Source organism: Strigops habroptila, chromosome 7 (genome assembly GCF_004027225.2).
Source record: "Strigops habroptila isolate Jane chromosome 7, bStrHab1.2.pri, whole genome shotgun sequence".
Lineage (NCBI taxonomy): Eukaryota > Metazoa > Chordata > Aves > Psittaciformes > Psittacidae > Strigops > Strigops habroptila.
In genome coordinates, this window is record NC_044283.2 from 59,540,414 (window position 1) to 59,554,246 (window position 13,833).

At 49.6% G+C, this 13,833-nt stretch overlaps 3 protein-coding genes across 20 annotated transcripts in view; 1 reads left to right on the forward strand and 2 right to left on the reverse strand.

The window, feature by feature from the left end:
• The window catches only part of SEC31A (SEC31 homolog A, COPII coat complex component), a 43,388-nt gene extending 42,403 nt beyond the window's left edge, over positions 1–985 (reverse strand). For 8 of the 14 annotated variants that reach the window (XM_030491332.1, XM_030491331.1, XM_030491330.1 and 5 more), the window contains exons 1-2: positions 812–980; positions 298–538 (exon numbers count right to left, since the gene is read on the reverse strand). The gene's annotated coding sequence lies outside the window, so the exon portion shown is untranslated. Of the gene's footprint in view, positions 1–297; positions 539–811 lie in introns of those variants that run through there. The other 6 variants (XM_030491333.2, XM_030491329.2, XM_030491328.2 and 3 more) reach the window with 3 other exon arrangements.
• Positions 528–6,880, forward strand: THAP9 (THAP domain containing 9). Its single transcript, XM_030491334.1, has 5 exons — positions 528–1,339; positions 1,425–1,620; positions 1,705–1,990; positions 2,613–2,763; positions 4,406–6,880. Exons 1-5 carry the CDS (start codon positions 1,224–1,226, stop codon positions 6,360–6,362), a joined length of 2,706 nt encoding a protein of 901 aa, XP_030347194.1. The 5' UTR covers positions 528–1,223; the 3' UTR covers positions 6,363–6,880.
• A 3,349-nt stretch (positions 6,881–10,229) lies between these two features.
• Positions 10,230–13,833, reverse strand: part of LIN54 (lin-54 DREAM MuvB core complex component) — a 40,370-nt gene continuing 36,766 nt past the window's right edge. For all 5 annotated transcript variants that reach the window (XM_030491335.1, XM_030491337.1, XM_030491336.1 and 2 more), the window contains 2 exons: positions 13,003–13,205; positions 10,230–12,458 (listed from right to left, as the gene is read on the reverse strand). In XM_030491335.1, the coding sequence (XP_030347195.1) occupies positions 12,257–12,458; positions 13,003–13,205 (405 nt within the window). In that variant the 3' untranslated portion in view covers positions 10,230–12,256. The remainder of the gene's footprint in view (positions 12,459–13,002; positions 13,206–13,833) is intronic.

The window sequence follows — 13,833 nt, forward strand, 5'->3', positions numbered from 1 at the left end:
AAAACCCTCTTCTAGCAGCATCAAGGCACACATTGGGCACCATGCAGCAGCTTTCAGCCTTAACCCAGAAACAAACCCATCCTCGAGAAAACCCTTGCCGCCAAACGCCCTCAGCAGCCAGCCCGATTGGAGGACGGAAAACGGTTCAACAGCCTCCACCGTCTCATTCAGGGGTATTTCAACACTCCGGGGCTCCCCCTCGCCTCGGAAACACCGCGCACGGTCCGCGGGCGCCGGCGCCCCGCTTCCGACAGGAGCAGAAGGAGAAAAGGTGGAAAAGGCGGGTTCCCCCCTCACCTCCGCGTCCCCGGCGCTCACCCGGCCCCGGCCCGCTCCAACGTGGCAGCCGCGGCACCGCCTCTAACCCGCCACCGGTTTCCGGGCGCGCCCCGCGCCTTCCGGGCGGCGGAGCGCAGGGCTCCACCTTTCCCTTAGGCGGGAAGCGGGCGCGGCGGCGGGGCGGGATAGTGTTGGTGTGCAGCCGCCTCCTTCCTCGGGCTCTCCTCCGCGTTTCTCGGGGCAGGAGCAGCGATCGGCCCTGGGGAAGAGGGAGACAGGCGTTAGGGGCGGCCGCCCCGCTCGGGTGGAGAGGGGCCGGGGGAAAGCGCCTGCAGCGCGGGGCTCTGGTGCCGGATGTCCTCAGCTCCATAGCGGTAATCACGGCGCTGTCATGATGTGAACAGCAGTGAGGCTCATCACCGGACAGGGGCCAGACCCACGAGCAGGGGGGGCTCTCCCGCCTCCAGGGGCCGGGAAGCGGCACTAACACACTGGAGCTGGCGGCCCACGGCTTGCGCCGCCCCTCACCCACCTCTCACGGCAACCGGAGCGGCACGGCCCCGCCGCCGCTCAGGAGGTGCACGGTGCGCCCGGGGCGGGCGCTGCCCCGCCGCCATGGCACTGCCGCGGAGGCCCCGCCGCCGGGCATGGCGCAGCCGCGGGACTAGCCCCACCGCACCGAGCACTCGGCGACAGAAGAGACCCCCGCCTCCCAACCCAGCTATATATACCGATTGAGGCGCTGCTCCCATTGGCTGCTTTTTCCTCTGTCGCCGCCACCGGTTGGCTCGGTTCTCTTCACTGCGCGCTGACGTCACACCGAGGCGGACGTGCGGCCGCCGGGGGAGCTCGCTGGGTAATGGGAAAGGAGAAAGCGGCGGAGGGCGGGCGGCGGCAGCCAATGGGCGGGCGGTGTCGGTGCCGTGCGGCGGCGGCGGCAGCCAATGGGCGGGCGGTGTCGGTGCCGTGCGGCGGCGGCCATGACGCGGAGCTGCTCGGCGCTGGGCTGCACTGCCCGGGACAACGGGCGGAGCCGGGAGCGCGGCATCTCCTTCCACCAGTGAGTGCGGCCGCGCCCTGTCCGTGCCCCGCTTCCCCGGCCCTGCCTGCCCTCGGCCCTGCCTCCCCCTCTCCGTCTGCCGCAGGTTCCCGGTGGACGCCGCGCAGCGCCGCGAGTGGATCCGCGCCGTGAACCGCGTGGACCCGCAGAGCCGCCAGGCCTGGCGGCCCGGCCCCGGCGCCATCCTCTGCTCGCGGCACTTCGCCGAAGCCGACTTCGAGCGCTACGGGCTGCGGCGGAAGCTGCGGCGGGGCGCCGTGCCCTCCCGCTTCCCACACACGGTGCGTGCGGGGAACCACCGCGCTCCGCGCTCCCCCCCTTCCCGAGCGCGGCCGCGGTGACCGCTCCTCTCCCTTCCCCGGTAGGAGCCGCTGCGCGCCGGCCGGAGGAGCAAGGCCCCCGCCCGGGCGCTGAAGCAGCCTCTCCCCAGCCCCCCCGCCGGGGACCACAACTACAGCCTGACGGGGCGGCAGGCGGGGAGCTGGGGGGCGCGACCGCCGCTGAAAAGCCCGCAGCAGCAGCAGCTCCCTGCGGCCGGGAGATGCTCCCGCACCCGCCCGGCCAGAACGGTGCTGAACGTCCTGTGGGAGCTGGTGGAAAAGCAGCATCTTTCTGAAGAAGCCGTGAGTTTGCTGCAGGCGCAGTTTCCAGGTACTGCTGCGGGCGTTTGCTAAGGCAGAGTGCTGCAGGGCATGCACCCCCCCGCCACAGTCTTGTGTTTTAACTTTGTGGTATTGGTGTTGTCCAAAAAGCAACCCCTGACTGTTAGGCTTCTAAGTCCAAAGCCGTAGCGTAAAGGCTTTGAGATTTGCGGGTCAGGAACGCAACAACGAATTCTGCAAAGAATTAAAACCTCCCTGTAAAATTCAATTACTTGAGGCTGGTTACAGTGCCCAGGTCTGTATCCAAGGCTGTTAAATCAAACGTTAAATGGCTTGTCTCCTGTTATGTCAGTTTTTAAGCGGTACCCACATCTAAGACAGTCTTGACTCAAAACTGTGGAATAACGTTAGGTAGGGAAAGACGTGTTGGGGTCTTGGCCTTGACAGCATGGTAGGGCACACACTCTTCCTGGCCACTGCCCATCCCTAGGAAGGGTTGAAGCACAGTGATAATACTGCTCAGCTATACACCTCACACTAGACTTCAGGACTGATTGGTTCCAGAGGCCACCCTGTTGTCTTGTATTCTGCAACGTTTGTATTATGTATCCCTCTTAAGTTATCAGCTATTTATTTGCTTCCCTAAACCCGACTTTGTCTTTTTTAAGCAGATTTGCCTTGTGAGTTGCACAGCTGGAGGCAGATGGCTGAATACTCGCCAGAAATGAGGCAGTTTGCTTGTGTTCTCCACCTCTACCATATTAAGGCTTACAACTACCTGCGGAAGATTCTTCCTCTCCCTCATCCTTGCAGTCTGACAAAGCAAGTTTTTATTCATTCATTCTGAATACATTTGCAGGTACTCATGTAGAAATAGGTGTAACGGGTCTGTCCTGGAAACATCTAGCACAGGGCGTAGTAGTTTTTCCCTGCTTTGTTTTAGTAACAGCAGCAGAGTGGGAAGCAAGCGTCAAGAAATATTGATACCTCTCAACTTGGAGAGCTGCTATGTGTCCACGCATGTGGGTCACAGCGTGAGAATAACAATTTTAGAGTAAGTGTGGAGTTTGCTGAGTATTCCTAGGTGAGTATGGGTGCGAAAAAAGGTATATTTTAGGGCCTCAGCTGCAGCAGGGTCTGTATGTGTTTTACTGTGCACTGGGAAGGAAGGAGGAATACAAAAAAGCACACGTGCTTTACCACATTGGCACACGCTCTTCCCTGTGATGTGCAGCGCAGACTTATGAGAAGGGAGAGGTGAGCCGAATAATGAAGGAAGGGCAAAATATGAGTAAGGTCATCTAAAAGGAAACCACAGGAGCCAGGGTGAAGGGAGCATCTGTAGTACTCCACCAACAGTCAAAACTGGGTGAGGAGATGTGGGCAGGAATAAATGTCAGTAATGTAAGTCAAAACCAATAGGACTATACATGGAAAGCTTTGGGATTGTCTTCTGGAAAAGGGAGAAGTCAAGAAGGGAATGTGAAAAAGTGAAAGACTGCATAAGACAGTTAGAGTAGAGCTTTGGTTTTTTATACCTTGCCCTACAAGGACTCTGGGAAGCTAGTGAATCTCAACAAGTGTCTGTTTTAAAGTTATAGAAGGGAGATACTTCTGTATCACATAACTCGGTTGTGTAACCCAGTGCAAGCAGTTATGTAGGCTCAGAATTTACTACTTGGAGTGCTATCAGACCCATTAGCAGGGACTGAAGTTGTAACAACACACAAAACAAAAGGTGGAGAAACTCTCCCTGTACAGGTTTTGAGTCTCAAACTCCTGTAGCGCAGTTGGTGGATGCTCATCAGATACACACATTGTCCACACCAGCCTTGGGGCATTTCACATAGCTTCCTACAAAGAATCTGCTCGAAGGGGTGGCAGGAGATAGTGGACAGAGAGTGTATTGAGAATAGCATTCCACATGCGCAGTTGGTGGATGCTCATCAGATACACACATTGTCCACACCAGCCTTGGGGCATTTCACATAGCTTCCTACAAAGAATCTGCTCGAAGGGGTGGCAGGAGATAGTGGACAGAGAGTGTATTGAGAATAGCATTCCACATGGGCTGCCGAGGCTTTCACATCTTCCAAACTGGATTACAATGCACAGTGTGTAGAAGACCAGGTGGGAAGAGCAGCCTGGTGTTGCTGGCCACCTGCACAGCCTGATTTGCAATTCTGTGTTTAATTTTTTTCCCTTGTCTGATCTCCTATACATTGGAAAGGCAGGAAGCTGCTTTGTTAATTCCCTTCACGGTCAGTACATTTGCTTCCCATCACTAGGGTGTGAGAAGAGAAACTCAGACTATGCATTAAGAAAGGCAGAGCTGCTTGCTTTATACTCTGCCTTAGCCTGTGGCTCCAGACATGGCTATGTCCTAAGTGGTAAAAGGTGGTGACTGTTGCTTCTGTTTTCTCAGGTCACGTCTCCTAATTGCACCCTGCTCTTTTTTTTCCAGCTGGCTGTCTGCTGATGAGGCTGCTGCAGGCTTCAGCAACAACAGTTTTCTCTGCCTTCAGGAAAAGGTGGAGAGAGGGGAACAAGACTACTGCTACTGTGCGCTGATGGTACAAGACATGTCCCTGCAGAAACAGCGGGAGTGGGACCCGCAGACCCAGCACCTGACAGGCTTTGTTGACTTGGGCGCAGGCATCCTCGATGCTGACGAAGCTCCCCTGGCCTCTGAAGCGATAATCCTCATGGCAGTTGGCATCTCAAGTCCCTGGGCAGCTCCACTTGGCTACTTCTTTGTGAACAGCACGACTGGCTACTTGCTTGCTCAGCTGCTTCGCCAGGCCATCAACAAACTGAACAACATTGGCATCAGGGTGCTGGCTGTGACAGCAGGCGCCACTGCTCGCGGTGCTGAGACCGCCAGAGCTCTAGGGATCAGGATGGATGCTGAAAGGATTCAGTGCACTTTCCAGCATCCGCCCGGCTCCGCTCACAGCATCACATATTTCTTTGATGTTTGCCATGCCCTCCAGCTGATAAGGAATGCTCTGCAGTGCTTCCAGGAGATAGAGTGGCCCGGTGACACCGTGCGGTGGCAGCACGTGGTGGAGCTGGCAGCTTTGCAGGAGCAGAGGGTATTGGAGCCGTGCAGTCCCAAGTCAGGCAGACCTGGGAGTAAGGGGAGTTACTACCTGAAGGTCAACCTTGCTACTCAGTTGTTCAGCGAGGGTGTTGCTGACGCGCTGGAACACCTCCAGCACCTGGGGCTGGCCTCATTCCAGAACTGCAGCGGTACTGTCAAGTTTGTGCGGTTGATGAGCCATCTGTATGATGTATTTCATGGCAGAGGTCCCTATAGAATGGGACTGAAGGGGCCGTTGCTAGCTGGAAATTATACCAAAATAACCCACCTCTTTAATGAGGCCAAGAGCTTTTTTGTCACCTTAATGGACTCTATGGGGAGATACATTATTAAGAGCAAAAGGAAACTAGGATTTCTGAGTTTGTTGCTCAACGCGGAAAGCCTCAAGTGGCTTTACACCAACTATGTGTGTCCAGAAGGCACTCCTTCCCACCACCTCCTGGCTTACGCCTTCAGCCTCGACCCCCTGGAGCTGTTTCTAAGGACCCTCCAGCAAGTGTGTGGCAGTGGCAGTCCCACATGCACCGTGTTCCAGGCTGCTTATCACAAACTGCTGGCTGGCTGCAACCTGGCACCAGGCTCACCACACAGCAGTAGCTCAGGCAGTACCAGCTCTTGGGACATAGCTCAGTCTCGCAGGAGAGATCTGACCCTTGGCAGCATTTGTGCTCAGTATAACCCAGCTCGTGGGAGAACACTGGCAACAGAGTACCCCTATTGTGCAGGCCTTCTGGTGCACGAAGGCCTGCACGGCTCTGCACTGAGTAACGCACTGACAGACCTATCCCTCCGTGTACAGAGCATCACCTGCACTGCGGGCTTCATTGCTGAGCAATTAGCCTCTGACTTGCAATGTGAGGCTTGTGTTGCTTCCCTCTTTGAGTCAGATGAGAACAGGCTAAGATGCAGGTCAGTGCTCTACATAAAAAAGTTAGGTGGAGTGAGTCTGCCCTCGGCAAGTGTGTACCACATAACAAGCATTTCGGAACAAGTCCTAAACCAGTATGGCAAAGTAGGAGACAGCAACAAAAACACCAAGCTATGGCACTTGGCTCTAGAACAGAAAATCTTCCAGGAGCTCCTGGGAGAAAGTCCCCTCTTCCCCACTCTCACAAACCATTTATTTGATGGGGAGGTGTGTGTCAACAATCACTACACAATCTTAGTAAAGGAAATAACGCAATGTTATTTAAACATCAGAACAAACCATGCCAAACACCTGGACTTGAAATACCATTGTGGAAGGCACAGATTGAAGAGAGTGAGGGGAAAACATTTGTTTCCCTCACCCCTGGGTAGCTGTCAGTCAGGGTCATGAGTACTCAGTGCTGTTCCAAGGATGGCTGTCCCTTACAGAGGCTCAGTGATAGCCAGATCTAGGCAGCACAAGCAAGGCAATGATGTGGTGTCTTCCCCTGATTTGGCTTGCAAAACTAGTGTTGATAAACATGATGTGTTGGGTCACTGTAAAGCACCTGATCAGAGTGCGGCTGAGCAAGGCAAAGAAGCTCATCTGATCCTGTGTTCCATCCAGCAATCCTGCAAAGCAGATACATAGTTCATGAGACTCGCGTGGCAGGTCAGGATGAGCGAGGGTTGCTCAAGATGCCTGGAGAAGTGGTAGGGGACACTGCAGCATGTACCCTGGAGGTGCTGGATGGCTTAGTGCTGTGAGTGCTCTTGCCAGGAGAAGACTGATGCACGTGGCTAGGGAGGATTGTGCATGCTGGCAATTTGATTGCGCCAAAGCAGGTCTGCTTTAAAAAAGCTGGAGGCAAGAAAGCTTGCAGAGCTTTTACTTAAAAAGGAAAATAAAGATGTGAAAAGAAAATGGCACTCAAGTTGTACACAAGCTCTAACCTCCACTCCTTCCTGTTTTATCAAACAGCTAAACAAGCTGGTTTAGTCTAGATCCCCTGGAGGGGGAAACTACAATATCAAACTGCACCCCCGAAGCCCCATGTTTTACAAGTGACGTAGTAGATACTGAGCAGAGAGGCTGTTGTCCATAAAGGTGAGAGGGTAGCACTGAGGCTGGGCCCAGGCTATTGCACCCAGCAGCACTTACACCCTCCTCTCCAGGCGGGAGCCCCAGGCACCAGCATATGGGTGTGCTGCAGCAGGGCGAGCATTTCGGGTCCCATTTCATGGCCTCATCAGGTTACCTACTCAACTGTGCCCAGAGCTGTCCTGCAGCCCACAGCACAGATGTTTCCTCTGATTACTCAAATCATGGATTTGATGCTACCAAGCAGAATGGAATTCTTAGGTTAGTTCATTTCCATGGCAAGGAAGCTACCGTGGTAGGCAGTGCTTTACCTGGAATAGTGAAGTTTGGCATAACTGCTGCTAAACTTTGCCATGCAGAAGAGCAGTTGCAGCCATAGAGTTGGAAGGCAACTATTTCCCGCAAAGCTATGGCTGTTCAGTTACTTCCAAGTGGCGTGTTGGAGATGGAATGAAAAATGGTGATCCCCCATGGCTCGGGACAGGAATAATATTCAAGGTGCCATTCTGCCTACTAGGGACAAAACTGTCTCTGGGTGATCCACGTTCTTCCTCCTCCTCTAAGACTTACTCGTGGTGGGAGCAGAGCTGCTGCACTCAATTCCTCAAGCTCTGCTTTGAGAGCAGCAGCATCACAGAACTTCATGCAGTCTCTGCTGGGAGTAGCAAACCAAAACCTCCAGAGTTCTGCCCCCCACCAGTCCAGTTACCTGTGCAAAAATCCATGTTGAAGCCATCACTGCCATGGACCTATTCCAGCTACAAGAGACTCCAGGAAACTATTTCTCTCTTCTATATATGATTTTTAGGGCAACTGGCAAAACGCTGCTGAAATCCCAGTGGCAGATTGGTTGCACTCACATAATGTAACACTTGCACTGCTTACACCTCCAGCCCCACTATGAGCTGGGCCATCGGGAACAGGCACTTCCTCACTGTGCGTGTGTTTCAGCTGGACACAAGCCTGCTGCCACTTCCTGTTCACATGGCGGAGCTTGTCTTGCTCAGTTCATACCGAGCCTCCTCCGAAGGGGAAGCTCTTGCACAAAGATGTGCACAAGCTCCTGGGCACTGTGGTGCAGGTGTGAACACGGCAGGCATGCTGTGCACAGGGCTTCCCCGTCTCTGAATTTCATCTAGGTTTTGTGCAGTGCTGCCCACTGGTGAACTGAGCTGGAGACTGGAGACCACGGTGCAGCCGGGCTGACACCGAGCTCTGTGCATTCCCGTGGCTGACCTGCCCATACCATGACTGCCAGAGTTCACACATCCTTTTGTAATTCACTGAAATACTGATGACAGAGGTTTCCAAGAGATGCTGAGGAAGTTTTACAGGGCTTGGTAGGATGATGTTTGAGCAAAACCACATAATGAGAAGTGTGGCAGTTACCCAATTAACAAAGCTATCCAATCGTCTAAAGAAAACTTGACAGTTTTAATAGGAATCCTGTACCAATTGCCATTATTTTCCAGAAATACATACCTGCTGTTGCCCTCCACAGATACTGCTGGCTGGACGTGCATCAGGGGCGCTGTCAGGTTTCAGTGGAATTTTTCAGCATTCATAACACCACAATTGCAACCAAGTGATTTGCTGCACCACTCCTTTTCCCACAGTGTCTTTTGGACAGGGCTTTCTCTTCCCAGCAACTCCTTGCTCAGACATTCAGTCATCTCTCAAACACCCTCACTCTTGCTTCTACCATGCCCTCCATGAGGTCCATACAAACTCACCCCAAGTCACTTTGATTACCTCATTCCTTCTCTCAGTCCTCTACTGCATCCTAAGGCAACAGCCTTCTCTCATGGCAGCTGGTGTAGTACGGGGAAAAGCTCAGTCCAGTAACATCTTTTGTTCCCTCAACATCCTAACAACGCTCCCAAGACTCCCTAGGTATTAATTGTACACTACCTTTTCCATAGTGCTAAATTTCTTTTTAGCTGAACATGGAAATTGGCTGCATGAATACAAAACCAGGTTTTACTTTGAGAAACGAACCACAAGCTCTCTTCGCTGACTTGTACTCCTTAATGCAATGTCGTAACAGAGTTTTTGCAAGAGCTACTCACAAATCTCTGCAAAAGACAAAAAAGACACAAAAGCCACAAGAAAACAGTACATTTTATCCTGCTAACAAGCTGTCTAAGGCTCTCCAGAAAGCTCTGCCTCAAAATTTTGCCTGTGGTCCTCAATGAGCTCTTTGTAGCACCCTGCTGTTTTCAAGGGCACTGCAGAATGGCCCAGCATGTCCTTCTGCTCAATCTGAGCCTAGCTCTTGTCTAGCCAATGCACATGAAAAACACCATGCTTTCTCATTAAAGAGTTTAAAACAAATGGAGAAACTATCACATGGGCTCAACTAGCTGGTGCTGGCTTGGCACACACATTCTGGCCCTTTATGAACTGTGCCACCATGTGACAGAGATTGCTATGCATGACAGTACGCCAGTAACCAAAGGTTTCTCTCTGATAGGATTTGATCTCATACTGAAAATCCAGGCCAGTTCTTGCATCAAAAACTGCCTGGTGTTAACAGCTTTCTTTTGATAGTTCAGTGAGAGTCATCTGTGAATAATATTCAGTGCTGGAAGGCAAGGAGTACAAAAAAATTTGTATTTACAGAATAGTATAAAGGTTTATTTTTTTCTTTGTGATTTATCGGACTGTTTTATTTGTACAATATAGAAAAGTGTATTCTTTGAATAGGTCTAGTAAATATAAATTTAATTTGTCTACTTTCAGATGTAAACAGAACTAGAAAATGAACCCTTTGCCCCATTCCCAATTATTTTTATGTAACTGGATGAACTTGACTGTAAATCTTGTCCAGCAGTTTGATGCAAATGGCTAAGGAAGTACAAAACCCAATTCACACATTCTACATCAGGGAGAAGGGAGAGAGGAATCCAAGCTTAGTATTTGAGAAAGCTTGTTCAAAACAAAATAGAAGAACTAAGAGCATTTGATTGCACCTTTAAAGTCTTTACAAGCAAAATATTCTCAAGCAATGCCATCATACATAATTACAACTGTCATCTAAATTTCACAAGTGTTTTTGCACACTGTATATAAATACACATCACGAAAGGTGCAATTTAGAGTAAGACATGGTATATATACAAAATTAACATGGACTGAAGTCTAAACAAAAGAAGGCATATTGCAATCTGTTTGGAAAATAACGTAAGTAGGTATTACTTTATTCACTTACACTAATTTACATTTATACAAATCTTACTGGACATACTGTAGTAGGTCACTAGAAGTAAACTGAATATCCGCGCTATCTACATGTAAAGTTACTGCACTGATTTTTTAGTAAATCCAAGTCCTAATCGTGGCATTTACTTACACAAGAGGTGGAGTCCCTTTTCGGAGATTTGCTGTTCATTCTCAGGGAAATATTAATAGCAGACAAGGCCCTTCAGACGGTGACTGGCAGGTCAAACCTTGTCTGCAAGGGCGACCCCATGGCCCGTCACTGCTGCTGGCCACCTTCAAGCCCCTGAGGCATTTTGACGAGGCACCAGAGAAGAGTCAAGGGCTTTTCTGCTCAGTGCGCAGGACTGGGGTGAAGACAGGAGTGGAAGCGTCCTCCCACCCTATTGCCATCATACATGTAGGCACTTAGCTCTGCTGCTGGTTTGCCTAACTCCTACCTTTCTCCAGCCTGGCCCTGCTAGAAAACCTGGAGAAAGAGCTCTGCTGCTTTTCTCTGTATTTACATTTTTACACGAGGAATACTAAATCTTTTTTGGAAACACCTAACTAGTTCAGGCTGCAGTGAGACAGGTAATAAAAATGCCTGTGGTTAAAATATAGTTATAGACATTCGTAGTAGGTAAATAACCTACTAAGTTAATTCTGCAAATGTATTCTGCTACCAGAAACATGATCCGAGATTGCCTGTAACAAATACTGAAAAATATCCCCTGCCCTAAGTCTATACACAGCTATAGTTGATTGCCCCTGCCCCCCCTTCCCCCAGCTTTGTGTAAAAGGATCTATTTGTTTTGAAAGCAATCCTGATTTTGTGCTACCATCCTCTCTGATCATGGCTCTCGGTCATTCTAACAACACTTAAAAAACCCTTATGTCAACTAAGCTGACAACATATAGAGAAGCAGCATCCTGAAGACCCGCAACCAGGCTGAACATGATCCCTACCTCTGCAAGTCAATTTGGATGCAGATTGTCTTGAGTCCTTGTTAAGACAACTGTGGTTCCAACACCTCCCATGACCTCGGCTTCTTAGGCTTGAACACTTTCCAGGGTCACAGCTTGATCCTAGAAAACACAACAGACCACGCAGCCCTACCTGCAGTGAGGGATTAGGCTGCTGCAGACCTCTGAAAAACCGGGTAAACACCTAAGCAACAGCATCCGTCGGCTGCACGCTCAGGTAACACTGTACACTGAGCAGACATGTGGCATTGTGGCGTGGCTGCCCTTCCTCACTTCTGAGAACAGGCCACTCTCTTAGCCTTCAAGTTCCAGCTTAACAAACACGAGCTCTCAGCCACATTCCTATCAAAAAACTCCCATTAATTCCATTAGCCTGTAAACTCCTTGGGCCCCACTCCAGCAAGATCCTCCACCACTTGCCCAATGCTAAATCTGCAACCCACCCCTCTGTATTATTGCCTGTGTGTTTCGCAGTGCTCCATGCACTAACAGAACATGCCGTGTCGGGTCCCACATACAAGTACTTCTATTTAGATGCTAATTTTCACACACTTCCTTTCAGAACTGTCTTGGATACAGTGGTACCTCTTTATTACGGGCCTGTTGCCAAAGCATCACCTATTTGTTGACATCATCTGTGTTTTCCTGTATGCACAAAGTAATGCAACTCCATACACTGTAAATAATATATATTATAATAATTTATATATGCCCTTCAGGTAATTATTCTGGGGGAAAGAGGAGAACACATCTAATTTTTAAGAAACCCAAGGTAAAAGCTGTACATCAGGAAGAAGAATTGACCTTTAGGCATTGTCTTAAGTAGAAGAGGATTTAGCTAAGATTTAAAAGGCTCTACATATTGTTATAAAAAGATTTTCATGTTTCGATATTATGCAGGTGAATTTACAACAAGCACCAAATTAACAAATATTATTAAATCCTCTATGCCAAACCAAAGTGTCCCTGTGCCTTAAGTGTTCTGTTCAGTCCACTTCATTGTGGCTCATGTGCACGAGTCAGCAGTTCATGGCACAAGGGTCACTTTTGGACTTCCCTGCAGAGTTAATAACTCTCATCAAACAGCGTCCAAACTCCTCCAAGATCATGCGCTCTGCTGCAGCTTTTGACTTGCCTGTCTTCTCTGCTTGCTCTGCCTGTGCAAGAAGGCATTCACAGGTTGCATCAGCTACCTCCTTGGTTACAAACGTGAAGGGCAACCTGAAACAAAAGGAAAATCCACTTGCTCTCAGCAAAAACACACAATGTGTCTAACTCCAGGGCTAGGCAACATTTTAATAGAAGGACTGATGAGATTTCATCTGTCCCATTGCTTCCAGAAGCCTTTAGGCAACCAAAAGGGAGTGAATAAGCCACAGTTACAGCCAAATGAACTGGTGGGCCATTGTGCTTTGGTGCCTGCCTCCATGGATGTACATTTTGAAATAGACTTTGAAACGCCCGAGTACATAGAATTCTCAAGCTTTTACTATAAAGGCGGCTCAAGGATTACATCGTCCCAGTAGATGGGACACTTCGTGCTTTCTGTGAGCACATGGGCAACCATGAGAAGACTAGCTTAGTTATGTGCTTGCACACAGCTAAGCTTGGCATACCATAGGTTCCATAGAAAGCACAGCTGTGTGAACAAAAAGCTCCATTCATGTGAGTGCTTCTACAGCTTACACAGATAACATTCGAAGATGACCTGTCACATAGAAAAAACACATTAGAAGCAACTGAAAGACAGTGCTGCATAACTTACTTCCCACCACCACTGCTGAGTGCTGGTGTTGGCCTTGTCAGCAGATCTGAGATCTGGGAAGATAACTTGGTCTTTGCAGCGGTCTGCTGCTGGACCCTAACTTCTGCAGCATCTGCTAAATGCATCAATGTCTTCCGCTCTGGGCTTTCTTCAAAATTTTTACAGCCAATGCATTTACATATGGAAGAACACATGATTTTTGCCTGAAAGAAACAAACAAAACATGAGAAACCTCTTGCAACCTTGACTCCCTTTATGACAAGCCACAACAAATGAAGATCTTGTTTTAATCTTCCATCAATTAACCATGAGAAGAAACCCCCAAGCAATAGTTTTCTCCCTAACTTCTCACCTCAAACTGAGATGCCTTCTCAGAATGTATGCTTGAATCAAATGCAAATCAATGGTTACCCACTCATCCCTTTCTTCACCAATCTACTGTTTCCAGCGGAATTTTGGTGGTTGAACTATGAGAGGTCAGTCTGCCACATCCACAGACTGATCAGTTAGCCGACACAACAGCTTTTGCTTTTCTCTTCCACAGACATGTTCTACCCCAGAGTGTCTGTTGGATCCTGCTTCAACACCTCCTAGGGAACTGGTGCAGTAGATTTCTTTAGGAAATACTGCTCCTCAGTAAAGGACAAATCCAAGCCCAAGTTCAAAGTTGCTATGTGGTTTACAATTAAGCTTATACAACAGAAGTAACCAGTTCTGCCATATACGTGGCTTTCTATGTGCAAGCTGCTGGAAGAAGATATGACGTTATAGTAGTAGTAAAGAACAGAAAACAAGATAGCAATACAAAAAGACAGAGCAAATAAGAGAGGT